This window comes from Lupinus angustifolius, chromosome LG02, assembly GCF_001865875.1.
Source record: "Lupinus angustifolius cultivar Tanjil chromosome LG02, LupAngTanjil_v1.0, whole genome shotgun sequence".
Classification (NCBI taxonomy): Eukaryota; Viridiplantae; Streptophyta; class Magnoliopsida; order Fabales; family Fabaceae; genus Lupinus; species Lupinus angustifolius.
The window spans coordinates 17,046,796-17,074,785 of record NC_032010.1 but is presented as its reverse complement, the minus strand read 5'-3'; the positions used below and the strand labels follow the sequence as shown (position 1 = coordinate 17,074,785).

The 27,990-nt window shown below is 34.2% G+C and overlaps 4 protein-coding genes across 5 annotated transcripts; 1 reads left to right on the top strand and 3 right to left on the bottom strand.

Moving 5' to 3' along the window:
* LOC109337055 (probable galacturonosyltransferase 14) lies at positions 294-9,316 on the top strand. Of its 2 annotated transcripts, XM_019573926.1 has the most exons (6): positions 294-883; positions 2,027-2,082; positions 2,186-2,341; positions 6,133-6,723; positions 7,434-7,736; positions 8,372-9,316. In XM_019573926.1, exons 1-6 carry the CDS (start codon positions 673-675, stop codon positions 8,654-8,656), a joined length of 1,602 nt encoding a protein of 533 aa, XP_019429471.1. In that variant the 5' UTR covers positions 294-672; the 3' UTR covers positions 8,657-9,316. The 2 variants fall into 2 exon arrangements, with proteins under 2 accessions (XP_019429471.1, XP_019429476.1); XM_019573931.1 differs by lacking the exon at positions 294-883 and having other exon boundaries at positions 2,041-2,104.
* LOC109327506 (GDSL esterase/lipase 7-like) lies at positions 16,225-17,674 on the bottom strand. The gene is made up of 5 exons (XM_019560683.1): positions 17,431-17,674; positions 17,166-17,290; positions 16,846-17,076; positions 16,534-16,762; positions 16,225-16,421 (listed from the first exon to the last, which is right to left on the bottom strand). The coding sequence occupies exons 1-5, from the start codon at positions 17,672-17,674 to the stop codon at positions 16,225-16,227; spliced, it is 1,026 nt and encodes a 341-aa protein (XP_019416228.1).
* On the bottom strand, positions 21,278-22,727 carry LOC109327497 (GDSL esterase/lipase 7-like). The gene is made up of 5 exons (XM_019560671.1): positions 22,484-22,727; positions 22,219-22,343; positions 21,899-22,129; positions 21,587-21,815; positions 21,278-21,474 (listed from the first exon to the last, which is right to left on the bottom strand). The coding sequence occupies exons 1-5, from the start codon at positions 22,725-22,727 to the stop codon at positions 21,278-21,280; spliced, it is 1,026 nt and encodes a 341-aa protein (XP_019416216.1).
* Positions 26,331-27,780, bottom strand: LOC109327489 (GDSL esterase/lipase 7-like). Its single transcript, XM_019560659.1, has 5 exons — positions 27,537-27,780; positions 27,272-27,396; positions 26,952-27,182; positions 26,640-26,868; positions 26,331-26,527 (listed from the first exon to the last, which is right to left on the bottom strand). The coding sequence occupies exons 1-5, from the start codon at positions 27,778-27,780 to the stop codon at positions 26,331-26,333; spliced, it is 1,026 nt and encodes a 341-aa protein (XP_019416204.1).

Sequence of the window (27,990 nt, the reverse complement as noted above, 5' to 3'; positions counted from 1 at the left end):
AAGTGTTAGAGTAAATGAGTTCTCTCTCATTTTTTGGATAATATTATCAAGGATACCTTCCATATTTTGGATAAGAAATTATTTCATTTCAAAATAAATGACTATTCATTCCAACAAATATCAATACCATTAATCTAATTCTTTAACTTAATTTTTTTTTAAATAACAATATTTTATACTACTAGACAAACGTCTAACTTCACGCAAACTAATAAACGAGTACAACAAAACAATAAAAATAAAAAAAAAACAAGTTAACAAAAACAATCAACAAACCAAAAAAAACTAACCCATAATTTCTTTCTTCTCTTATTTTCTCTGTCTCTCTCTCCCAGCTTCTTGATTAGGAACTTCTTCAATCTCATCACCAAAAAAACACAGAAGAACAAAATCAAACAAAATCAAATCAATTTTGAATTCCTTCAAACAACACTCTCAAAACCCCACCGTGGACCCCACGAGAACAAAAAAAAAAAAATCAAAATTCAAGCATAACCCAGATTCTTAACCGATCCAAATTCCACAACACAATTAGCACATGTAGTAGCAGTGGATCTAAATGTTGTGCGTTTTGAAGAAGCAATGTACCTACCCAACGACGTCGTTTCAATTCTCTCGTTCTCGTGTTCATGTTTCTGCTAGGGTTGTGGTAGTGAGGCTGCATAAACAACGATGCAGCTTCACTTCTCGCCTAGCATGAGAAGCATCACGATATCGAGCACCAATGGGTTTATTGATTTGATGAAGATCAAGGTCGCAGCTCGCCATATCTCATATCGAACCCTATTTCACACGATTCTTATTCTCGCGTTTTTGTTACCGTTTGTTTTTATTCTCACCGCTCTTGTTACGCTTGAAGGTGTCAATAAGTGCTCCTCGTTTGGTATGATACTGTAACTAATCCTTTTTTTTGTTTTATTTTGAGGTAGATCTTGATTTAAACATGTTTATGTTTTGTTTGTGTGAGTTATTTGTATTTATATGTGTTCGTTTCTTGGGTTTGGATGAATGATGAGGTCTCGAGTTATTTTAGGGTCTGTTTGCGAGTTGGAATTTGGAGCAGAAGGAAGGGAAATTGAACATTTGAGAGCTATGAAGTCTTCCGTTTCCCTTCCCTTCCTTCCGAATCTCAACTCGTAAATGGACATTTGTTAGGGAGTTGAGTTTTGGAGGTGTAGAGATATAAATGAAAGACTTCAGAGTTTAGAGTCATCTCACAAGTGTGTTTCATGACTCTGAAACCTTCCCTTTCCCTCCAAATCTCAACTCGCAAATGGACTCTTAGGGTCTGTTTGCGAGTTAGGTTTATAAATATTATGAGATGATTTTAGCCCTCCAAAACTGTTAATGCTTATTAGTTCAAAACTTCAAGTGGCAAGGAGGTTAGTTAATTCTTCTTAAGTAGAGTCTTGTGTTCGAGTTCTGTGAATGAGTGGGATAGAAAGTGACTTCTAGACTCCAAGGATCTGGGATCAATAAATTATAACTGATTACCGTGATGAAAGTTTTGTAGGTTAAGCTAATATTGATTCCTTAGTTTTAGGATCTGAAGTGAGATTCGATAGTTTGAGCATTAAAGTTGGGTTGTCTGACTGCACTTGAACTCGAAAATTATTGATGGGGATGTTCTGGTGTCATGTATTGCTGAAAAATTTGTAAGCTGTTGATTCTTTAATGTGGCAAATAATACAATGTTTTAACCAGAAAACTGTGTTATTATTAAGTTAATAAAGAACATTATTTCTATCAAACTAAAGAAAAAACATTCGGGGCTAATGTTTGTTGTTTAAGGTCCCTGTCTAAACAAAGTTGTGTTCATCTATTGTCAGTTAGTTGATAGTAAATTTTTTGATTATATACTTTTATGTTTTGGAAACAGAAGCTGTATGTAGCTTGCCTTTTCCTATGTTAACTAGATTATGTTCTGAAAGTTCATTGTTGTGTGTGTTTGCATATATATTCTTATCTTCATGTATCATCTTCTGTCTACTTTAGACCCTTGAACTATCCCTTGTTTTTGCTCCAGATTGTTTAGGCAGGCGATTGGGACCAAAGCTTCTTGGTAGAGTTGACGACTCAGGGGTAAATAATTTGTTATTAGATGGTATCCACTAAATTTTTGCTTTTAAAAAATATTATTTGAAGTTCTGAACCCTTGTGGTGGATGACATTGATGGTGCTGCAGAGACTGGTCAGAGATTTTTACAAGATCCTTAACGAAGTGAAGACCGGGGAAATCCCAGCTGACCTAAAGCTGCCAGATTCTTTTGAGCAACTGGTTGTTTATATGAAAGATAATCCATATGATGCAAAAACATTTGCATTCATGTTAAGGGGAATGGTAAGTTTTTGTTACATTTACATAAAGCATTTGTATTCCTGGTTAATTGGTATTGAGAGGGGAATGGGTTGTCTGAAACTAAATTCTGTTGATACCTTTAATTGCATATGGATTAAAACAAAAATGCATGTTTTATCGGGGAACCATTATGCGGAAATAAGAAATTTGAACAGTAAAAGGTTGAGGTTCGGATAACCATTGTGCTGTATAAGTATAAATCTGGGTTAAGAAAACTTTTATAGGGAAAACATGGTATTTTGTCTAGAGATACAATGATTCAGTTCATGACATCTCTAGTTGAATATTACATTGAACATTGAAGGCTATGGCTAAGGTTTGTTTTTAAATTGGTTGGAAGTCTGTGGTAAACTTACCTGTATTGTTGTGGTAGCTTTGTACTCGCTCTGTTGCATTTAAATGACATTATTTTTGGTTCATGACGTCATTTTATAACATCACTTGAATTTAGATTGATACCTCTAAACAGATAATCATGCTTGCTGTTACTTTCAATTTTTCATTACCGGTTAAGGAAAGCATAGATACCTTAATTTATGGCTTCCAATTAATGTTTCTGTTGTTTACACTGGTTGAGCATAGTTCTATGTTGCATGAATACGGTACTGGTACCCAGTACGGATACCAGTACAAGATACAACATTTTTGAAAGGTATAAATGATCAATATTTTCACTAGCGAAAGATGTGTGTGTCTTAGGGTGAGATGAGCCAAAACCAGCTGAGATGTGAAGATGAGAGACTAATTATGTGACTCGGATTTGGTATTATGATGTGGCTAAGAAAAAAGGGAAATATCCTAAGTTTCCAGTCCAAAATGACATAGTTTTGAAACAATCCTCATCAAAGGAGTACCTAAGAGCACCTGTAACCAGTACGTAACGTACTCAATACAGGTAAATCACCTTTGACGTACCCATGCAACATAGGTGTAGTTTATTGGAGACTTACTTTAAAGTGGTTACCGAACTCTAATAATATGATTTTAAGAGTACTTCTTGAATGTTATTCCCGGGATTCATTGGTGTTTTATAATGTATATTTGTGTTGTGGCAATAGATTTTATTTTCATCAAAATACCCCTGATGTAGATTTTTTTTTCAATTTCAAAATTTCAGTGGAATTGATAAAATATGAAATAAAAGGTGACTATCTCACCTATACTAAAATAAATGATTTTCTTTTTTTTTATGACTTTTTTGGCGTCGTCAGTGGGAAATGGCGGAATAGCTTGGTGGTACATGAGTATTTGGTAGTTTTGTATGATGATCTTTCATCTTTGATCATGAGAATGTAACTTTCCCAAACTCTCTTATGGGAATAAATGTCTATGTAAAGGTAGGAAAGTCTCTTTCCTTGAAATTATTAGTTGTTGCTGCATTGAAAGCTTAAAATAAACAATAGAATATGGCATCACCATTTACCACTTTAACATTTCCAGGATCAGCTTAACATAGCTTGAGACAACACCTCTTTAAATAATTATATCAATTTGAACTTTATTATACTTTCCTCCAACTACTTATATTTCAGTTATGACTGGTACAACATTTAGCTTCTGTCTATTTACCCTTACTTGATACTTGTTTATATAGCTGATACCATGTATTTGATTTCTTTTTATAAGAAGAAATTCATCAAGGTAAAATGAAGTAATTGCGAAGAATTTGAAGGATAAAGAATCCTCCTTAATCTAGGAAAAAAACACAAAGCAATGTTGAAAAAATAAAACACCAATGAAGCTAAGCTGCCCAGTCCCTCAATCTATTAGAGAAACCCTGTTAAAAAGACTGTGTGCATACACCAAATGGATGTTGAATGCTGAATGCCTAATCTAATCCAAAATCAATTTTTTTGCCAAAGAAACCTCTTTGAAGAGACAAAGGTTCTGCTCAACCTCTATGCATCTAAGTTTAGAGTAGATTGCACAGCGCCTAAAATTTTTAGCTTCTTTACTGCTTCTGGAACCGTAAAAGCTAATGCTCAAAAATTGATCCAACAACCTAGGTCACACCCAGCCTTAACCAAAAAAATGTCTGACAGTGTTCTTAAGAGAAACAGCAGAAGAACAATGTAAGAACAGATAATGAGCTGATTCTGAGCAAGCACCACACACTTGTGTTATGTGTGCTACACATGAAACCTATGTGCCTTTTGTGTCTTGGGAACCTGCAACTTTTTTATTTTTTAAAATTATTAAGTGCCACGGTTCAAGTAAATGAATTGACCTCGAAGGAAGCTATTAGAATATAATGTATGTAAATTGTGTGTAGACTTATTGTATAGGATAACTGATCATGTAATTATGTAAATATTTTATTTTTCTATTACATAGAATATAAACACACCACTGTGTAGTTACCAAAAACCTCACTGTCTCTTTTCTCTTCACATGGTATTAAGAGCCTAAAAAGATGCAACCCTAATCATGCATGCCCGGTGGACAATTGCCCATTGGTGAATTTTTTTGTAGCCAATCGTGTTTGAGCTTCTGGTTGCCAGTCTCCCTCTGCAATGCTGTTTTCTGGTAACATCCTTCTCTTGTGATGGCATTTGATCATTTTTGGCTACTTCCTGCCGACAATCCCACCTTTGTTTCCCGTTAATTCATGTCCTTGTGTTGGTTTTGTCCTATTCTGACTTCACACACACTTGGATTGGACATGGCTCCTTTGTGATCAATGCTTCGCCCAACTTGCCTACCTTCCAGCTATGTGTGCAGGGTGCCAGGGAGCCTGGTATCTTTTTTGTCTGTCACCTGTTCCCCTACCATTGTCGTCTCCTCTTCCTAGAACTACCTTCAGCTCCTTCAATCATTCTTTGTATTGTGTCATACCCTTTGTCTTTGACCCATGACTAATTTTGGATCCTTAAGATGGCTCAAAAGACACCTTAGAGGTTGAGCCCCCTGTTTTCACTAGTTATGTTAGTGCCCCTCTCTCCCACCAGTTGGATGTAAGCAATTATGAGACTAGGGCTTCAGATGCCAAACTATGGCTCAACAGACAAGGCCATGCCGACCACTTGAGTAAGAAGCGGAAATTTTACCAAGGGAATGGGTTCTCGATGTGCTAAGATCGATGCGAAACTGTCCGGTGTTATTAGGTCCAGTGTCCACCATTCATCCATCTTATAGGAGACAAATTCCTTTTATCTAGATTAGTAGAAGAAGGACCAGAGTCTAGGAGACTTGAAAGACTCCAATTCAGAAAATTCCCTATTATTTTAGTTAAGAAAAAGTTAAAATTCCATGAGACACCATTTAAGTTATCATATTGCAAGCCTAATAATGATTTTCTATTTTCTTTTCTAATGTATGAAATTGGTTGATGTTGGGTTTTATTTTTATTCTCTTCTTCCTATTTTCCTTTAAATGTTTGTTATTACTGCAGTTATTGAATCCTAAATCTATTTATTTGCAGTTGGTATGTATTTGAGGCCTTCATACTCTTTTAACTTTTAAGAAATATATAGTGAGTAGTACTTTTACTTTTTCGTCACTGTTATCTTCTTGATATTAGTATACGACTTAATTAATCATGAATGAGAGGCAGTGGTTTATTTGTCGCCCACTCATGAATGACCAGAACTCTTAGATGTGCATATGCAAGATTGTTGTGTGAAACTTATTATACGCATCTTACTATCTTCAATTTATCTTTGCAATAGCTTAGCCACTTTAGTTTATACCAGATATTGCCATTCTTATGTTTGGACTTGTAGTAAATGATACTTACAGTGATATTTTTTTCAATATCATGCTTCTTGGAACAGATGGAGAAATTTGAGAGAGAAATCAGAGAGTCTAAATTTTCCGAGTTGATGAATAAACACTTTGCAGCAAGTTCTGTTCCTAAAGGGATTCACTGTATGTCTTTACGTTTGACCGATGAATATTCGTCAAATGCCCATGCACGCAAACAACTGCCTCCTCCAGAGTTACTTCCATTACTATCTGACAACTCTCACCACCATTTTATTCTGTCAACTGACAACATCTTGGCTGCTTCAGTAGTTGTTACTTCAACTGTTCAGTCATCTCTGAAACCCAAGAAGATAGTCTTCCATGTTATCACTGATAAAAAGACTTATGCGGGAATGCACTCGTGGTTCGCACTGAATCCTGCTAACCCTGCTATAGTTGAAGTCAAAGGCATTCACCAGTTTGACTGGTTGACTACAGAAAATGTACCTGTACTTGACGCCCTAGAAAATGAAAGTGGTATCAGGAATTACTACCATGGGAATCATGTTGCAGGAGCCAATCTCAGTGATACCAGCCCACGTAAATTTGCATCTAAATTGCAGGCTAGAAGTCCAAAGTACATATCTTTACTCAACCATATCCGCATATACATACCAGAGGTAAAATGAGCATTCTTTGTGTCTTCTTTCTTCATCTTTCTCTCTGGATATTGTTGGAACTTTTCAAACCATAATTCACAAAAAAGAAAAAGTAGTGCTGTGTTTTATTAGCTTTTGTTGTTTTATATTTTATGTCAATCTTGTTTTTATTACTATTATACAATATAGCAGACCCCACCTAATGGGATTATGGCTTGGTTATTGTTGTATTACAATTATACAATATATTCTATGTGAACAAATAATACAAAAATGAATGATCGACCTCAGAAAATGACTTGTCTTGTGTGCTTGTTCACTTCAAATTGAATATTATCTGTAAAATTCTGAGTATGTTTATGGGGAGTTGCTATGGTACCTTCATGGATATGAAATCCAGGATGAGCTGTGAAGCATTTATTAAAAAGGGCTGCCCATGCACCAAGCTCCTACTTAGTGGTATATGGGAAGGGTACATACCCCTGCAAACGAGACTGTTTCCCGTGTGAAGCATTTATTGAATAACAATTTTATGACAAATGTTTAAGATTCTATTAAATAATAATCAGTAGTAGATGAAATTCTTGATGGGCTCATCATGGGAAAAAATGGTTCGTGATTAATGCCTGTGCTAGTAGATAATTATTAAATAATAACTTGTGAAACATTTGTGTTGCTTTCATCAGCATTCATACTATTGTGCTGATTATGTTGTCTTGTTTTTTAAACAGCTTTTCCCAAACCTTGACAAAGTGGTATTTTTGGATGACGATGTGGTGATTCAGCGTGACTTGTCTCCACTTTGGGAAATTGATCTGGAAGGAAAAGTTAATGGAGCCGTGGAAACTTGCAGAGGTGAAGATGAATGGGTAATGTCTAAACATTTTAGGAACTACTTCAATTTTTCCCATCATCTAATTGCAAAGCATTTGGACCCTGATGAGTGTGCATGGGCTTATGGGATGAATATCTTTGATCTGCGTGCATGGAGAAAGACAAATATAAGAGAGACATATCATTCCTGGCTAAGAGAGGTAAAAGTCCACATCAACTTGGACTAATAAATCTTCATTTTATCAAAATTCTAAAAATTTCTTTGATATTTGCTCATAGTTCATGCCAAATTTTTGTCTTAAACTAAAAAGGGAGACTCGGTGCATGAGGCTCCCATCTATGGAGTCTGGGGAAGGTAGATGTATGCAGCCTTATCATGGCAAGCGAAGTGGTTATTTCTAGGATTTGAATCCATGACCTCTAGGTCACAAGGCAACCTTACCATTGCGCCGAGGCTCACCCTCTAAAGGGTGTCCCAGTGCACAAAGCTCTAATCTAATTTGGTCTGGGGATGGTTGATGTATGCAGCCTTACCTTCATAAGCGGAGAGACTATTTCAAGAGTTTGAACTCATAACCTTTCGGTCACTAAGCAGGAACCTTGCCATTGCACTGAGGCTCACACTAAAATCTGTGTCTTAAACTAATGCTTCTATGTCACCCGCTAATTGAGTTTGCCTAAAGCTTCTCATATGTATTAATGTATTAGGAATAGGCAGTATATTTCTGGTTTTTAATTGGACTGTTCCCTCCTGAAAGATCCTCTTGGGCACTTGGGCTTAATTTTTTGTTGTTGGAAAAAAGAATATATATTATTGACAGCTTCACTATGGCAGAATCTGAAGTCAAACTTGACAATGTGGAAGCTTGGAACCCTACCTCCAGCTTTGATTGCATTTAAAGGTCATGTTCACCCAATTGATCCCTCTTGGCACATGCTTGGCCTGGGTTATCAAAACAATACCAATATTGAGAGTGTGAAAAAGGCTGCTGTGATTCATTACAATGGCCAGTCAAAACCCTGGTTGCAAATTGGATTTGAGCATCTTCGACCTTTCTGGACCAAGTATGTCAGTTATTCTAACGATTTTGTTAAAAACTGTCATATCCTGGAATCATAGTCCTCCAATGAGGAGAGCACTCTGGTTTGTTCAACAGTTAAAATGAAAGAGACAGTAATACAGTTTTCATCTAAATTTTTGCGGCTTGAGATTTTCTTCAAGATGAATTTGAGAATGCAAATAGAAAATTGGTTGAGCGGGCAAAAAGATACAAATACTGTGGTTGAATTTGCTGCCATCCCCTACATTTAGCAGACATAGTTACCATCCCTGCATGGCCTTGAGAATCATCCGACGACTCGACAGAATCATGTCCTCTATTTTTGGTTGGTGAAAGGATACTATTATTGGTCTTCTATGGACAAATATATCAAAGAATCCATAGATGAATATTGGAAAATAAACTGAATGCTGAAGATAAAAAGCTCAGGCCTGTTTCAACAATATAGTAGGGTGTTGAGAACAGTTAATTTGTAAGATTCCCCTCCCCACTAGAGCAGTGTTTCCCCATCATTTTTTTAGTTTCTTATATTTTTTAGTACCAACTTATACCTTCACCCACTTGATTTCATGATGGTGAATTCTAGGATTAGTTTATGAGATTTCTTTGTTACAGGCCGATTGAATTGGGGAACTGGTTGTATGATATATACATATATATTATTTGCTATGTAGGATTACTATGACATGGGAAATGTGCAGATAATTCATTATTCCATATTCTCCTTCTTCAAAAAATAATTGTGCAGAGACATATCCGCAACCTGTCATATTTAGAGACAAGTGTATTTATGTTTTTTGATGTTATAGTTTAGGACTAAATTTTAATATTTGTCAAGATTTTATTGGATATATATATACACGTCTCTATGAAAGTCTTTCTCTCTCAATCATGGCAATGCCTCATCCTAATTTGTCTCTTCATTTTCTTTATTGGTTTTGTTACTGAATAAAAATCATACCAGATGTGAAATTCATTTAATCCAATTAAAACTCTTTTTATTGATACTAATTTTTCATATTTATAATATAACCTTCTCCTATATAATTTGTAATATCACTATCACATATTATATCAAATAAATTTGAGTCTTGTAATAATAAGAAATTGCTCCTTCCAAATTTTTTTATCCCAATGCATAGAGAATTAAAAATTCTAATTTGTTTCAATTCTAGAATTTAACATGATAGGAAAATTCTATTTGTGTCAAAAATTTTTCCAACATTAAGGCCCAATTGAATTTTAACATCCAATTAGATGGACAACCATTTAGAATATACTCCTATGGAATCCTCTAAATTACCACTAAGCTATAATTTGCCTTTACCCATTGAATGAAACAGAACATACACAAAAGCTGTGTTGATTATTTTACAATCAATGTCAAATTGCTTTATAAAAGAGGATACCATACACTTTTAGCAATCGATTGGACCATATAGAAAATAAAATTATAGGATGCTTTAGTTTTTTATTATAAAATCTCAATTTTTATAATCTTCCTCAACTAAATTTTTATTGTCTAATACTCATGGAAGAAAGATATCTACACGTAAATATATCTTTTAGATTTAAGGTCAACTATGCTCCAATCATGTATTGTTGGGGAAGAACTATTGCATTAGCTTATAGCATGCATTTGAATGGTCTTCAGAAGCTTACTTAGATCACACTTAATGCTACTATTGTTAATTCCATGCATGCATTCTTAATTCCATTTAATTATAAATATATATATATATATAGTATGGGTGAGCAAGACCCGTCCCAACTCGATGACTTAGGGACGGGTCTGACCCGTCCAAATAAAAAAAAAACAAACCCGATTAAAAGGGACAGACCCATCGTCAAAAAAAGACGGGTTCAGGTTTATGTTTGGGTCACCCGACCCGTCCCTTATAGTTGAATAAGTACGTATCAATACCCATTATGTTCAGTCCACATAACTTAAATACATACAAATCCACACAACATATCCACACAACTTATCATATGATCCTTATTCATTACTATGCACACCAAATTTTGTTCAACCAAAAAAACGTTCTTCAAATTTATTCAAAAAAAAGTGAATGAGTTAAAGATTTGCTTTTATTAAGGTTTGATTATTAGATGAATTAAAGATTCGAAAATATGTAATTTGAATCAAATCATATCAATTTGATTAAGCTGCATGAATGACCTTGATAAGACATACATCATTAGTGATTCAAAAAATAATAAATTAGAGATTGCATTATGGAAAACAAATCACATCAAATTGATTGTGTTGCTATTGTATTCATTTTTGTGTGAACTTTTGAGTATTGACACGTTGTTGTCATTTTAGTGCTCATGTGATTTTTATCATTTCCAATCAGCTTGTGTTGCTATTGTACTCTTAATGCGTTTCAGTTAGCATTTTCCTTAAACAAATCTCACCCAACTGTTAGTATATTTAGTTGAAAATTAGAGAAAACTAATATACAACAATCAAGCATCAAGTTGTTAATAGAAATAACAACACTATATATAAAAACCTTATATCTTTTTTCAAAACTGTAAACCAGAGTCATTTTCAAGTCCGATCAGTGATCAAACCAGTCAGACCGCCTAGTACAATCCGGTTCTCACAATAGCGGTTAGGATCCTTTCTATCAATGGAGATGTAAGTGCTTCAAAAAACAAAGAGAACTACAACTTTCAATGACACATTTATCCTTTTAATTATAATGAAATTACACTTTTGCCATTAAAAACAAAAGGGAAAACATGCACTTGTCTCTCCAATCTTCACTAATGGAGAATATCCTTATTTGGTAAACTTACGCGCCTTACAAAAATAACTGTGTAAATATCATAATATCTATGGATAATATCTCATTGATAATAACAATAATAATAATAACATAATTTATTTTTTATGTGTAATTAGTGTAAAGTTTTTATATGATCAGAAGAACAATAGTAACCATTCATATATATTATTTTTATTTAAGTATAGTTTTTATATTATCACATTAATTTATAATTTTTAAAGAAATAAAGAAGATGACTCTACTACTAAAACTAATCCTAAGTAAAAATAACAAGAACAACACCCTATAACAGAAAGCTGATGCACAGATTTCACTAAACTAGGTGCGCCAAGGTGCATGTTGATGCATTAGAAATGATGCGCCAAGGATGTGTGCTAATGCGCCAAGGTTGGTGCGCCAAGGGTGTGTGCTGATGTGCCAAGAAGCATGCTGATGCGCCAAGGTTGATGTGCCAAAAGTGTATGCTGATGTACCAAGGTTGATGATTCTGGTGTAAAGGTGATGCGCCAAAGATGTGCATCAGTCTGCATTTGATGCGACAACTGACTCGGTCACATGTGTCACGAATGCCTCGGTCAAGCCTTGATTTCACGGTCAGGAATCCTCGGTCAGGTGCTCTGGCTGACTTGGTCATATGCACCAGAAATCCTAAGTCAGGTGCTCTAGCTAACTCGGTCACGATGTACCAGAAGTCCTTGGTCATGGTCTTGAAGTTGGCTCGGTCAGAATAAACCTATTGCAATGAAAACTATGCATCATTCCTAATAAGGCATGTGCATGGAATATAAATTCAATACCCCGCTCAAGCTGGAGAGTAAATATTTGCTACTTCAAGCTTACCCAATAGATATGAAAATGACTTAGGCTCAGGGGGTTTGGTTAACAAGTCTGCAACTTGTTCTTCAGTAGTAATTGGTAGTAAAAGAAATAATTATTTTGTAGCCTCTCTCTAGCAACATGGTAATCAATCTCTATATGTTTAGTTCTTTCGTGAAAGACAACATTAGCTACATTGTACCTAGTAGAAGCACTATCACAATACAAGAGAGCATGTTCCTTAAAAGAGATTTGAATATCATGAAGAAGAAAGATAAGCCATTGTATTTCACATGAGACAATGGCAAGGGCACAATATTCAGCTTCAGAAGAGGAGCGAGAAACCGTGTTTTGTTTCTTAGATTTCCATGAAACTAAAGAATCACCTAAAAATATCAAATACCCAGAGATAGATCGTCTGGTATCTGAGCAGGATGCCCAATCAGAATCAGAAAAGCCCTTTATTTGAATAACATACCTAGCCGGGTAGAATAATCCCTAGACAACGGTTCCTTTTACGTAACGAAGAACACGAGTCATGGCCTTGTAATGCTTAATAGTAGGAGCAATCATAAATTGACTAAGTTGTTGAATGACAAAGCTCAATTTAGGACGAGTGTTAGTAAGATAAAGGAGCATGCCTACTAATTGTCTATATAAGACATGATCATTGTAAGGATCAATGTCTTGCTAGTGTAAGGATGTAATTCTAACCATAGGGGTAGAAACAAGTTTGAATGTGAGAAAATCAGTGTCCTTGAGTAAGTCAAGGGCATATTTTATTTGACACAAGGATATGCCAAGCTTGGATCTAGCAACCTCAAGGCCTAAAAATATTTTAAGGTGCCTAAGTCTTTGATTTTGAACTTGTTGTCAAGGTGAGATTTTACAGATTCTATTTCATGAAAATCATTGTCATCTAGGATTAAATCATCCACATAAATCAACAGAGTAGTGAAGTGATCATTATGAGACTTGGTAAATAAATAATGATCATGGGTTGATTGATTGTAACCCAATAAATGGAGGTGGGATGATAGTTTGGCAAACTATTGCCTACTGGTTTCCTTTTAGCCATAAAGGGACTTATTTAATTTACTAACCTAGTTGGAATTGGTGCAAGAAAATCCTTGAGATAAGGTCATGTAGAATTCCTCATCAAGGTCACCATTATTCACATCCAATTGGTGTAAGGTCCATCCTTGAGCGACATCTAAGGCTAAAAGCAATCTGACAATAACGAGCTTTATAACAGGAGCAAAGGTTTCATAGTAATCCAACCCCTCAATTTGATTGTATCCTTTGGCAACAAGGCGTGCCTTGTGCCTTTATATGCTACCATCAAAATGAAATTTGAGTTCATAAACCCATTTGGAACCTATGGCTCTCTTATTTGGTGGTAAGGTGACAATGGTCCAAGTGTTATTGTGATGCAGGGCTTCCAATTCATTATTCATGGCTTGGACCCATTCAGGGGACTTAGCAGCTTGATTATAGGTTTTTGGTTCAATAGTGGTGGTGATAGAGAGGGTATGATGCAAGTGTGTGGATGAAAGGGATTTATATGATAAGACAATATTGAGAGGATGCTTGATGGTGGTAGGTGTGGTGGTGGGTGTGGTAGTCAAAATGGCACATTGATAGTATTGAAGATAGTTAGGTAGGTGAGGAGTTCTCTGGGACCTTCTAACAGGGATGGGGTCAGGGAGTGTTATAGTGCTAGTGGAGATGGGTTGACTAGGGGTAGGTGTGGAAGTGTGTGGTGTGGATGTAGAATTATGAGGGATATGTTGGGTTGTGTTAGGTTCAATAAAGAGCATAGGGGAATTGTTGTCATGTGTAGGGGAATGAAATATTTTTATAGGTTGGCCTTCCTTGTAAGGGAAGACATTCTCATGAAAAACAACATTTCTTGAAAGAATAATGTTCCTGGAAGAAATAACATATAACAGAAATCCCTTGGTTCCTACCTTATAACCCAGGAAGATGCATTTTTGAGCTCTTAGGTCAAGTTTACCTCTCTGATTGGAAGCATAAGCAAGGCAACCAAAGAGCCTAATCTAAGTAAGATCAAGTTGCTTTACTAACAAGGCTGCATAAGGGGACCGGAAATCTAAAATAGGTGTAGGCAACCTATTGATCAAGTGAACAAAATATTTGACAGCATATCCCCAAAAAGATTTAGGTAGGCCAACTTGGAAGAGAAGAGATATTGTTGTGTTTAGGATATGTCTATCTTTTGTTTCTATCACAAAATTATGCTGCTGTTTATCTACACAAGATCTTTGATGAATGACACTAATGCATCTGAACTATTGTGTATTTTCATTTGTGGACACCATTTCTTCATTTTTAAATCATTCATTTCATTATTTTAGTTTCTTGAAGAAAGTCTGAGGAATAATAACTTGACTAGTTTTAAACCATGCTCATTTTGATGTGAACTTAACTCTTTTGAATCCCTCCTAAGCATGTTCTTTTGAAACTCTAGCTTGGATTTTTTGTTTACGAATAAACAAAATTTGAAGTTGAGGAGAGTTGATGCACTTTTCAACTCAAATTGCTCACAATGTCACAATGTTTATGCATGATTTATTGTGCAATTAGCAAAGTCCCAACCATGGATGTTTCAATTACATGTCATTTATATGAAAAATGGTGTGAAAATCATGAAGAAAAAGGAAGATTCACTCAGCGAGCCAAAAACTTGTGCAGGTAGCCATACTCTCGTTGGGCGATATTGGAGCATGAGATTTGTAAACTCTACTCAACAAGACAGAAGACCTTGCTCAACAAGCCCTCTCTCTCTCTCAAGAAGATAGAGGTAGGAGATTTGGAATTCCTCGCTCAATCGAACCGAAGACCTCGCTAAGCGAGATTGAAGAATTCGCTCATCGAGCCAATCCTCCCTTAGCGAGAATGAGGCGAAAAGACATACACCACTGAGCGAGAAAAGCTTTCCTGACAGTCTCGCTTAGTCAAAATACTCGATTTCATAGCTCTATCAAGGCAAAAGGCATTCATTTGTGGGTTTTTATCTTTCGGTGAACCAAAAGGTCACAAACTATTATCACTTTCTATGCATTTAGTCACAAAATGGACTAAAAATGGTTATTATAATTTTTTTTAATATTTAATTGTATGTCCATTATTGTGTAGGCCACATAGATGCTCATTAGTGTTTGCTATACCAATTGTAAAAGGAATAAACATTTAGTGTTCGTCAACACTACATGAATTAAAAACCATAAACGTCACTGTTTTGACTATTTGCGGCGACAATACACTAGTCTCATAGTGCACTATTTCTCATCGATTTAATTAACTTATCTTTTAAAATGTCAATTTAGGGTAACGCGATAGAGCACTAGTCCCATAGTGCAATATCCCTAATTTATTTAGTTTTGAAAATATCAATTTAGGATAACGCAACATGGCATAACTCTCATAGTGCATTACCTCTCATTGATTTATTTAGAGAAAAAACTTCATATTGTATTTCCACATATATAAACATTAGTCTTGATTTATTAAAAACCATAGACGTCACTGTTTTGACTATTTGCGCCTATGTTTCAAAAATTGTCCGTAATTTCAACATTTCATCCTTGCACTAAAACCACAAAGCTTGTTGATTGCTTTGAGGTACTTATCAATCGATAAACTTCTGCAATGCCTATAATCCTTATTTGAAGCGTGATTTTGTACATTTTGTTATTATAAGAACAACTAAATGATAGAATCGAGGATGGTATAGTGTTGTATACTATTAACCAATTCATTGCTTGTTAGGATATTACTAGACAAAGTATGAAAGTTATTGCATTAACCATTTTTGTAAAATGCTTAAAACAAAATATGTTATGTAAACTTTGAGTTTAATGTAATTTATATCAAGTGTTAAAGAAATTCGTAAATCACAAAATACAAGTATGAAATAAGTATTATAAACAAATAAAAAATGTCCGGTAGAGATATGTCAACTGAATTTGGGAGTTTATTAAAAAATGAGATCATCTCAAATATGCAAGAGCTAATTTCTTAATGTTCATGGGAAAGCACAATTTTGACCCACTAAAAGACTCATCGGCATATATTTTAAGTGCAGCTTCAGTGGTGTGTCCATGTTTATCCCAAAAGTAGTACTCCTTCCTGTTGGCACATAACGATATTCCTTCTTCATAACATGGCTTAGATATATTTTTGAATCCTGGACATAAATAAATATAAGAGAAACATAAGAGACATGTATGTATGCTCTAATTAAATTTCAAGGGATTTGGTTCATATAACAGTTTTTTATAATTAAAATTGCTACTCACCATATTTCTTTGGGTCATTTTTTATTTCATTAAAGAAGTTGAAACTATTTGTAGATATGAATATTGAACCCGGGAGCTGCTTCTGCAAATGTTGAGTCTTGGTTTGGAGTTTTTCTGGGTAAGGCTTAACGATTTGATTCATCGTTTCATTGCAAAATTGTCTAGGGGAACAACCAAGTTGATTAACTGAACCAACTACGAATTTCCGTGCTCCTAGATCATATAGTGTCTGAAAATCAAACGGTAAAGAAAATAAATAGCCAGATGATCTTTTTTAGTGAACGTATAGTAGTTTTTTTTTAAAGAAAATACCTTTATTTTGCGACTTAGTTGCTCGAGGAGGAAATCTGCAAATTCTTCTGGCTTCACGCTTTCATTTTTGAAATAATTGAGAGAATAATCATTGGAACCAATACCAATTAAATATATTGATTTTGATAAGTGATGTCTCATATTATCTTTTCTTCCAAAAAATTTCGGAAGGTCGTTCGTCACAGTTGAGGTGAAATATTCAATTTGTTTGTCTAATGACAAACACTCTCCCTTCAAAAATATAATTTAAACAAAGTAAGCAAGTAGTAATTTTCAAGATAAATAAAAATTTGTTGAAAATATTTTCTTTTTCCTCTTACAACTCTGCTGTCATTTAGGATTCCGCATGCACCTGATGCATAATTGATCCCTGTTGTTACTTGATTTCCATCAATTTCCAAGAGACCCAAGTATGGAGGTGGCAATGGTAATCTCAGCTTAATAGCTACATAATTTGAATATAAAAATACTAAGAATAATCCGAGAAATCATAATGTTTCTTGTAACAATTTATGTTTAGTAGTTATAATTAACGTTAGTTGTAGGAAAGATATAAAAAATGAGTACATTCATTGCTAAACTTACCAATAAGGTCTGCGTAGGTTTTGCCGTTGGTAAATCTGCCAGTGGATTGATTATTGAAGTCTATGCCATAAGGATATGTATTTACCTTAGCTATTGTATTTAGATTGTTATTATTTCCATTATCAAAACCAGAATCCCCAAAAACATATAATGCTGGCACAAGACTCTTTTCACCATCGACTTTGGTAAAGAAAGCTTGGTTGGCAATAAAGGAAAAAACCAAGAAAGCTTTGAAATTTGTCATATCTTCTTATATTTTAAATTGATAATGATGAATGATGTACCATGAATTTATAATGTAAAAAATTCATTTCTCTTAGTTGTAAACAACGGTGAAAAAGGTTGGAAACTCCGAACTTGCTTTGGAAAGGAATGGTAGATAACGCTACACATCCATATTAAGTTGTTATTTTTGTACGACAAAATACAGAGTTACATGCTTTCAAAATAAACATATATATTTTCATACTCTTTTTTATAAATTAAAAAACTGAAGGATAAAAATGGCCAAAACTCCTTGTATTTTTAAAAAGAATTATGCATAGTCAATATAGATTAAGCCTTAAAATTATAGAAAACCTTTACTACCAAGTATAAAAATTAAAGAAAGAATATTTCATAACAAAAGGTTCAAATGAGGAAGAATAATAATATTCACTAAAATGTTTCTAAATAATATTATAATTAAAAAAATTCATATATCTCCTATTAACAACATAGTAAAATTAATAGTTTATAAGTAGGAAATGTTGATTGGTTGCCTTTTCTAAAGGCTTTTGTTGGGTTTATTCAAGTGTGAAGTCTCACATTGGATATGCAGGGAGGAGTGAAATAGCTTATAAGTAGGAAATGCCCATGGAACTAATGCCTTAAGGTTTTGGTTCAAGACGTGGTGTCTCACTTGTGGCTCTCCACTCTTCCCATACCCCGGTAACAATGGAACTCCCTGGTGGCTGGAGGCTCCCCGGTTGCAGTCTGGTCCAACAAGTGGTATCAGAGCCAGAGCCCAACTTCTTTCCGGTTGTCATGGGCCAAAAGATTCCCTTTAGTTATGGGTCAAAGATAACCATTCGCCTGATCCGGCAGGCTTATGTGGAGGGGGCATGTTGGAAAGTAAGTCTCACATCGCCTATCTGATTGTCTCGGGAATGGTTTAAATACCTGTTGGGCTACTCCTCTCATTTCCAATTGGTTTTGAGATGAAACCTTAACAACGTTTTGGACCATACTGCAACCGGAGAGCCTCCAACCACCAGGGAGTTCCATTGTTACCGGGGTATGGGAAGAAGAGTGGAGAGCCATAAGTGAGACACCACGTCTTGAACCAAAATAATAAGGTATTAGTTTCATGGGTCTTTCCTACTTATAAACTCTTTCACTCCTCGTCGCTGCTCTCCCTTAAGTCCACCATGTCCCAGCCCAACCATCGGCTCTGATACCATGAGGTAGGCGAAATGAGACTTACTTTCCAACATAACCTTTTCCTTCTTTAGAAGAGGTATTTCGAGTCTGAAAATAATTACATTTTTAAGGGAGTTATTATGGCGGTAGTTTATGTTGTGTTTATAGTCGAAACCACGTCAAACTAAACTCATATCCGGAATTATGGTGAACCCATTATTTCAACCATGACGTAACCATTTTTCTGCATTTTTATGAAGTGCTTATTTTCTTTTACTTTTAGAAATTACTCATCAAACTTATATTCCTTATTCCATAAAGGAAACATTGGTTTTTTCTAGCTTTTAAAACGAGATTTTGATACTCATAATGTCCATATGGTCTTTTACCCCTTACTTTGTTTTCAATAGCTAATTTGTATTTTATTTCCCCCGCAACCTTTCAAGCCTTCTTTATACGGTTGTACCTTTGAGGTGAAATATTAGTTTTACTAGAAAGTTATTAGTTGATTTCTTTGTTTTAATTCTTTTTGTGAAGGGAGTAAAGTTTTTTCGTTAGACAAGCAAATTGAAAATTTTACCTCAATTGTGACAAACAAACTTCCCAAACATTTTGAAAGAAAATACAATATGAGACATCACTAATCATAATCAATATATTTAATCGGTATTAGTTTAAATGATTCTCAACTCAATTATTTCAAACATGAACCCAAAAGAATTTGCAAATTACCTCCTAGAACAACTAACTTGCAGAATATAGATAATTGTTAATGTAATATCTATGGCCTAAAAATTATCATGTGATTGTTTCTTTTCTTTACGATTTGATTATCACGCACTCTATGATCTAGGATTACAAATTTTCCATCATACTCTTTGTCGCCACCCCACCTTCGTGGGCGCGAGTGAGAGTATGCAAATAAATGCAACGGAGTCGCCATCGATGTTTTTTAGAGGGAAAACATGAAAATCCATTTTTTAAAACAGATTGGTCTACTTGCAGAGAGAAATTAAGTTCGGAAATCGGTTACAGATGAGGAAAGTATTAGGCACCTCATACCACCCGTTATAAAAACGTTACCCAGAAAAGTTAGGTGGATATTTATTCAAAACATTAATTTTATTATAACATTATTAAACAAAATAAAGAAAGACAAAATTTTTAATTTTTAATTTTTTTTGTGCCTGACAGGGAAATTCCTGCTCCTACATATCACTAGCTGCAATAGAGAAATCAAGGCTACTTAGTTCTTTCAGAAAATAGGTTGATTGTTTGATATATTTGGTTCACTTATTTTTTTATAATAGGATAAGATAACGCGACAGGGCACGAGTCCCGTAGTGCGCTATCCCCTCAATGACTTAATTAAGTTGTTTTGGAAAATGATAATTTGAGGTAACGCGGCAGGGCACGAGTCCCATAGTGCACTACCCCTCAATGATTTAATTATGAAAATGTCAACTTAAGGTAACGAGACAGGACACAAGTCCCATAGTGCACTACCTCTAATTGATGTGATTATGAAAATGTCAATTTAAAGTAACGCGACAAGGCACACAAGTCCCATAGTGCATTACCCTTTATTGGTTTATTATTTTCTATTGAAGATGTCAATTTGAGGTAACGCGATAGGGCACTAGTCTCATAGTGCACTACCCCTTATGTATTTATTAAGTTATTATTGAAAATGTCAATTTAAGGTAATGCGACAATACACTAGTCTCATAGTGCACTATTTCTCATCGATTTAATTAACTTATCTTTTAAAATGTCAATTTAGGGTAACGCGATAGAGCACTAGTCCCATAGTGCAATATCCCTAATTTATTTAGTTTTGAAAATATCAATTTAGGATAACGCAACATGGCATAACTCTCATAGTGCATTACCTCTCATTGATTTATTTAGAGAAAAAACTTCATATTGTATTTCCACATATATAAACATTAGTCTTGATTTATTAAAAACCATAGACGTCACTGTTTTGACTATTTGCGCCTATGTTTCAAAAATTGTCCGTAATTTCAACATTTCATCCTTGCACTAAAACCACAAAGCTTGTTGATTGCTTTGAGGTACTTATCAATCGATAAACTTCTGCAATGCCTATAATCCTTATTTGAAGCGTGATTTTGTACATTTTGTTATTATAAGAACAACTAAATGATAGAATCGAGGATGGTATAGTGTTGTATACTATTAACCAATTCATTGCTTGTTAGGATATTACTAGACAAAGTATGAAAGTTATTGCATTAACCATTTTTGTAAAATGCTTAAAACAAAATATGTTATGTAAACTTTGAGTTTAATGTAATTTATATCAAGTGTTAAAGAAATTCGTAAATCACAAAATACAAGTATGAAATAAGTATTATAAACAAATAAAAAATGTCCGGTAGAGATATGTCAACTGAATTTGGGAGTTTATTAAAAAATGAGATCATCTCAAATATGCAAGAGCTAATTTCTTAATGTTCATGGGAAAGCACAATTTTGACCCACTAAAAGACTCATCGGCATATATTTTAAGTGCAGCTTCAGTGGTGTGTCCATGTTTATCCCAAAAGTAGTACTCCTTCCTGTTGGCACATAACGATATTCCTTCTTCATAACATGGCTTAGATATATTTTTGAATCCTGGACATAAATAAATATAAGAGAAACATAAGAGACATGTATGTATGCTCTAATTAAATTTCAAGGGATTTGGTTCATATAACAGTTTTTTATAATTAAAATTGCTACTCACCATATTTCTTTGGGTCATTTTTTATTTCATTAAAGAAGTTGAAACTATTTGTAGATATGAATATTGAACCCGGGAGCTGCTTCTGCAAATGTTGAGTCTTGGTTTGGAGTTTTTCTGGGTAAGGCTTAACGATTTGATTCATCGTTTCATTGCAAAATTGTCTAGGGGAACAACCAAGTTGATTAACTGAACCAACTACGAATTTCCGTGCTCCTAGATCATATAGTGTCTGAAAATCAAACGGTAAAGAAAATAAATAGCCAGATGATCTTTTTTAGTGAACGTATAGTAGTTTTTTTTTAAAGAAAATACCTTTATTTTGCGACTTAGTTGCTCGAGGAGGAAATCTGCAAATTCTTCTGGCTTCACGCTTTCATTTTTGAAATAATTGAGAGAATAATCATTGGAACCAATACCAATTAAATATATTGATTTTGATAAGTGATGTCTCATATTATCTTTTCTTCCAAAAAATTTCGGAAGGTCGTTCGTCACAGTTGAGGTGAAATATTCAATTTGTTTGTCTAATGACAAACACTCTCCCTTCAAAAATATAATTTAAACAAAGTAAGCAAGTAGTAATTTTCAAGATAAATAAAAATTTGTTGAAAATATTTTCTTTTTCCTCTTACAACTCTGCTGTCATTTAGGATTCCGCATGCACCTGATGCATAATTGATCCCTGTTGTTACTTGATTTCCATCAATTTCCAAGAGACCCAAGTATGGAGGTGGCAATGGTAATCTCAGCTTAATAGCTACATAATTTGAATATAAAAATACTAAGAATAATCCGAGAAATCATAATGTTTCTTGTAACAATTTATGTTTAGTAGTTATAATTAACGTTAGTTGTAGGAAAGATATAAAAAATGAGTACATTCATTGCTAAACTTACCAATAAGGTCTGCGTAGGTTTTGCCGTTGGTAAATCTGCCAGTGGATTGATTATTGAAGTCTATGCCATAAGGATATGTATTTACCTTAGCTATTGTATTTAGATTGTTATTATTTCCATTATCAAAACCAGAATCCCCAAAAACATATAATGCTGGCACAAGACTCTTTTCACCATCGACTTTGGTAAAGAAAGCTTGGTTGGCAATAAAGGAAAAAACCAAGAAAGCTTTGAAATTTGTCATATCTTCTTATATTTTAAATTGATAATGATGAATGATGTACCATGAATTTATAATGTAAAAAATTCATTTCTCTTAGTTGTAAACAACGGTGAAAAAGGTTGGAAACTCCGAACTTGCTTTGGAAAGGAATGGTAGATAACGCTACACATCCATATTAAGTTGTTATTTTTGTACGACAAAATACAGAGTTACATGCTTTCAAAATAAACATATATATTTTCATACTCTTTTTTATAAATTAAAAAACTGAAGGATAAAAATGGCCAAAACTCCTTGTATTTTTAAAAAGAATTATGCATAGTCAATATAGATTAAGCCTTAAAATTATAGAAAACCTTTACTACCAAGTATAAAAATTAAAGAAAGAATATTTCATAACAAAAGGTTCAAATGAGGAAGAATAATAATATTCACTAAAATGTTTCTAAATAATATTATAATTAAAAAAATTCATATATCTCCTATTAACAACATAGTAAAATTAATAGTTTATAAGTAGGAAATGTTGATTGGTTGCCTTTTCTAAAGGCTTTTGTTGGGTTTATTCAAGTGTGAAGTCTCACATTGGATATGCAGGGAGGAGTGAAATAGCTTATAAGTAGGAAATGCCCATGGAACTAATGCCTTAAGGTTTTGGTTCAAGACGTGGTGTCTCACTTGTGGCTCTCCACTCTTCCCATACCCCGGTAACAATGGAACTCCCTGGTGGCTGGAGGCTCCCCGGTTGCAGTCTGGTCCAACAAGTGGTATCAGAGCCAGAGCCCAACTTCTTTCCGGTTGTCATGGGCCAAAAGATTCCCTTTAGTTATGGGTCAAAGATAACCATTCGCCTGATCCGGCAGGCTTATGTGGAGGGGGCATGTTGGAAAGTAAGTCTCACATCGCCTATCTGATTGTCTCGGGAATGGTTTAAATACCTGTTGGGCTACTCCTCTCATTTCCAATTGGTTTTGAGATGAAACCTTAACAACGTTTTGGACCATACTGCAACCGGAGAGCCTCCAACCACCAGGGAGTTCCATTGTTACCGGGGTATGGGAAGAAGAGTGGAGAGCCATAAGTGAGACACCACGTCTTGAACCAAAATAATAAGGTATTAGTTTCATGGGTCTTTCCTACTTATAAACTCTTTCACTCCTCGTCGCTGCTCTCCCTTAAGTCCACCATGTCCCAGCCCAACCATCGGCTCTGATACCATGAGGTAGGCGAAATGAGACTTACTTTCCAACATAACCTTTTCCTTCTTTAGAAGAGGTATTTCGAGTCTGAAAATAATTACATTTTTAAGGGAGTTATTATGGCGGTAGTTTATGTTGTGTTTATAGTCGAAACCACGTCAAACTAAACTCATATCCGGAATTATGGTGAACCCATTATTTCAACCATGACGTAACCATTTTTCTGCATTTTTATGAAGTGCTTATTTTCTTTTACTTTTAGAAATTACTCATCAAACTTATATTCCTTATTCCATAAAGGAAACATTGGTTTTTTCTAGCTTTTAAAACGAGATTTTGATACTCATAATGTCCATATGGTCTTTTACCCCTTACTTTGTTTTCAATAGCTAATTTGTATTTTATTTCCCCCGCAACCTTTCAAGCCTTCTTTATACGGTTGTACCTTTGAGGTGAAATATTAGTTTTACTAGAAAGTTATTAGTTGATTTCTTTGTTTTAATTCTTTTTGTGAAGGGAGTAAAGTTTTTTCGTTAGACAAGCAAATTGAAAATTTTACCTCAATTGTGACAAACAAACTTCCCAAACATTTTGAAAGAAAATACAATATGAGACATCACTAATCATAATCAATATATTTAATCGGTATTAGTTTAAATGATTCTCAACTCAATTATTTCAAACATGAACCCAAAAGAATTTGCAAATTACCTCCTAGAACAACTAACTTGCAGAATATAGATAATTGTTAATGTAATATCTATGGCCTAAAAATTATCATGTGATTGTTTCTTTTCTTTACGATTTGATTATCACGCACTCTATGATCTAGGATTACAAATTTTCCATCATACTCTTTGTCGCCACCCCACCTTCGTGGGCGCGAGTGAGAGTATGCAAATAAATGCAACGGAGTCGCCATCGATGTTTTTTAGAGGGAAAACATGAAAATCCATTTTTTAAAACAGATTGGTCTACTTGCAGAGAGAAATTAAGTTCGGAAATCGGTTACAGATGAGGAAAGTATTAGGCACCTCATACCACCCGTTATAAAAACGTTACCCAGAAAAGTTAGGTGGATATTTATTCAAAACATTAATTTTATTATAACATTATTAAACAAAATAAAGAAAGACAAAATTTTTAATTTTTAATTTTTTTTGTGCCTGACAGGGAAATTCCTGCTCCTACATATCACTAGCTGCAATAGAGAAATCAAGGCTACTTAGTTCTTTCAGAAAATAGGTTGATTGTTTGATATATTTGGTTCACTTATTTTTTTATAATAGGATAAGATAACGCGACAGGGCACGAGTCCCGTAGTGCGCTATCCCCTCAATGACTTAATTAAGTTGTTTTGGAAAATGATAATTTGAGGTAACGCGGCAGGGCACGAGTCCCATAGTGCACTACCCCTCAATGATTTAATTATGAAAATGTCAACTTAAGGTAACGAGACAGGACACAAGTCCCATAGTGCACTACCTCTAATTGATGTGATTATGAAAATGTCAATTTAAAGTAACGCGACAAGGCACACAAGTCCCATAGTGCATTACCCTTTATTGGTTTATTATTTTCTATTGAAGATGTCAATTTGAGGTAACGCGATAGGGCACTAGTCTCATAGTGCACTACCCCTTATGTATTTATTAAGTTATTATTGAAAATGTCAATTTAAGGTAATGCGACAATACACTAGTCTCATAGTGCACTATTTCTCATCGATTTAATTAACTTATCTTTTAAAATGTCAATTTAGGGTAACGCGATAGAGCACTAGTCCCATAGTGCAATATCCCTAATTTATTTAGTTTTGAAAATATCAATTTAGGATAACGCAACATGGCATAACTCTCATAGTGCATTACCTCTCATTGATTTATTTAGAGAAAAAACTTCATATTGTATTTCCACATATATAAACATTAGTCTTGATTTATTAAAAACCATAGACGTCACTGTTTTGACTATTTGCGCCTATGTTTCAAAAATTGTCCGTAATTTCAACATTTCATCCTTGCACTAAAACCACAAAGCTTGTTGATTGCTTTGAGGTACTTATCAATCGATAAACTTCTGCAATGCCTATAATCCTTATTTGAAGCGTGATTTTGTACATTTTGTTATTATAAGAACAACTAAATGATAGAATCGAGGATGGTATAGTGTTGTATACTATTAACCAATTCATTGCTTGTTAGGATATTACTAGACAAAGTATGAAAGTTATTGCATTAACCATTTTTGTAAAATGCTTAAAACAAAATATGTTATGTAAACTTTGAGTTTAATGTAATTTATATCAAGTGTTAAAGAAATTCGTAAATCACAAAATACAAGTATGAAATAAGTATTATAAACAAATAAAAAATGTCCGGTAGAGATATGTCAACTGAATTTGGGAGTTTATTAAAAAATGAGATCATCTCAAATATGCAAGAGCTAATTTCTTAATGTTCATGGGAAAGCACAATTTTGACCCACTAAAAGACTCATCGGCATATATTTTAAGTGCAGCTTCAGTGGTGTGTCCATGTTTATCCCAAAAGTAGTACTCCTTCCTGTTGGCACATAACGATATTCCTTCTTCATAACATGGCTTAGATATATTTTTGAATCCTGGACATAAATAAATATAAGAGAAACATAAGAGACATGTATGTATGCTCTAATTAAATTTCAAGGGATTTGGTTCATATAACAGTTTTTTATAATTAAAATTGCTACTCACCATATTTCTTTGGGTCATTTTTTATTTCATTAAAGAAGTTGAAACTATTTGTAGATATGAATATTGAACCCGGGAGCTGCTTCTGCAAATGTTGAGTCTTGGTTTGGAGTTTTTCTGGGTAAGGCTTAACGATTTGATTCATCGTTTCATTGCAAAATTGTCTAGGGGAACAACCAAGTTGATTAACTGAACCAACTACGAATTTCCGTGCTCCTAGATCATATAGTGTCTGAAAATCAAACGGTAAAGAAAATAAATAGCCAGATGATCTTTTTTAGTGAACGTATAGTAGTTTTTTTTTAAAGAAAATACCTTTATTTTGCGACTTAGTTGCTCGAGGAGGAAATCTGCAAATTCTTCTGGCTTCACGCTTTCATTTTTGAAATAATTGAGAGAATAATCATTGGAACCAATACCAATTAAATATATTGATTTTGATAAGTGATGTCTCATATTATCTTTTCTTCCAAAAAATTTCGGAAGGTCGTTCGTCACAGTTGAGGTGAAATATTCAATTTGTTTGTCTAATGACAAACACTCTCCCTTCAAAAATATAATTTAAACAAAGTAAGCAAGTAGTAATTTTCAAGATAAATAAAAATTTGTTGAAAATATTTTCTTTTTCCTCTTACAACTCTGCTGTCATTTAGGATTCCGCATGCACCTGATGCATAATTGATCCCTGTTGTTACTTGATTTCCATCAATTTCCAAGAGACCCAAGTATGGAGGTGGCAATGGTAATCTCAGCTTAATAGCTACATAATTTGAATATAAAAATACTAAGAATAATCCGAGAAATCATAATGTTTCTTGTAACAATTTATGTTTAGTAGTTATAATTAACGTTAGTTGTAGGAAAGATATAAAAAATGAGTACATTCATTGCTAAACTTACCAATAAGGTCTGCGTAGGTTTTGCCGTTGGTAAATCTGCCAGTGGATTGATTATTGAAGTCTATGCCATAAGGATATGTATTTACCTTAGCTATTGTATTTAGATTGTTATTATTTCCATTATCAAAACCAGAATCCCCAAAAACATATAATGCTGGCACAAGACTCTTTTCACCATCGACTTTGGTAAAGAAAGCTTGGTTGGCAATAAAGGAAAAAACCAAGAAAGCTTTGAAATTTGTCATATCTTCTTATATTTTAAATTGATAATGATGAATGATGTACCATGAATTTATAATGTAAAAAATTCATTTCTCTTAGTTGTAAACAACGGTGAAAAAGGTTGGAAACTCCGAACTTGCTTTGAGTAGGATGATGATGAGGATGAGGATAGGTTGAGGATGAGGATAAGGACGTGGATAGGATGAGGATGAGGAGGATGAGGATGATGATGA

Bases quoted from the DNA above. Each gene is read 5' to 3' on its own strand.
- LOC109327489 (XM_019560659.1), bottom strand. From the start codon at position 27,780: ATGACAAATTTCAAAGCTTTCTTGGTTTTTTCCTTTATTGCCAACCAA. The intron at 27,183-27,271 runs GTAAGAGGAAAA...ATATTTTTGAAG, and splicing joins TCCTAAATGACAGCAGAGTT to GGAGAGTGTTTGTCATTAGA. The intron at 26,869-26,951 runs GTATTTTCTTTA...TTTGATTTTCAG, and splicing joins AACTAAGTCGCAAAATAAAG to ACACTATATGATCTAGGAGC.
- LOC109337055 (XM_019573926.1), top strand. From the start codon at position 673: ATGCAGCTTCACTTCTCGCCTAGCATGAGAAGCATCACGATATCGAGC. The intron at 884-2,026 runs GTATGATACTGT...TTTTTGCTCCAG, and splicing joins CAATAAGTGCTCCTCGTTTG to ATTGTTTAGGCAGGCGATTG. The intron at 6,724-7,433 runs GTAAAATGAGCA...TTTTTTAAACAG, and splicing joins TCCGCATATACATACCAGAG to CTTTTCCCAAACCTTGACAA.
- LOC109327506 (XM_019560683.1), bottom strand. From the start codon at position 17,674: ATGACAAATTTCAAAGCTTTCTTGGTTTTTTCCTTTATTGCCAACCAA. The intron at 17,291-17,430 runs GTAAGTTTAGCA...CAAATTATGTAG, and splicing joins AACCTACGCAGACCTTATTG to CTATTAAGCTGAGATTACCA. The intron at 16,422-16,533 runs GTGAGTAGCAAT...ATTTATGTCCAG, and splicing joins AAATGACCCAAAGAAATATG to GATTCAAAAATATATCTAAG.
- LOC109327497 (XM_019560671.1), bottom strand. From the start codon at position 22,727: ATGACAAATTTCAAAGCTTTCTTGGTTTTTTCCTTTATTGCCAACCAA. The intron at 22,344-22,483 runs GTAAGTTTAGCA...CAAATTATGTAG, and splicing joins AACCTACGCAGACCTTATTG to CTATTAAGCTGAGATTACCA. The intron at 21,475-21,586 runs GTGAGTAGCAAT...ATTTATGTCCAG, and splicing joins AAATGACCCAAAGAAATATG to GATTCAAAAATATATCTAAG.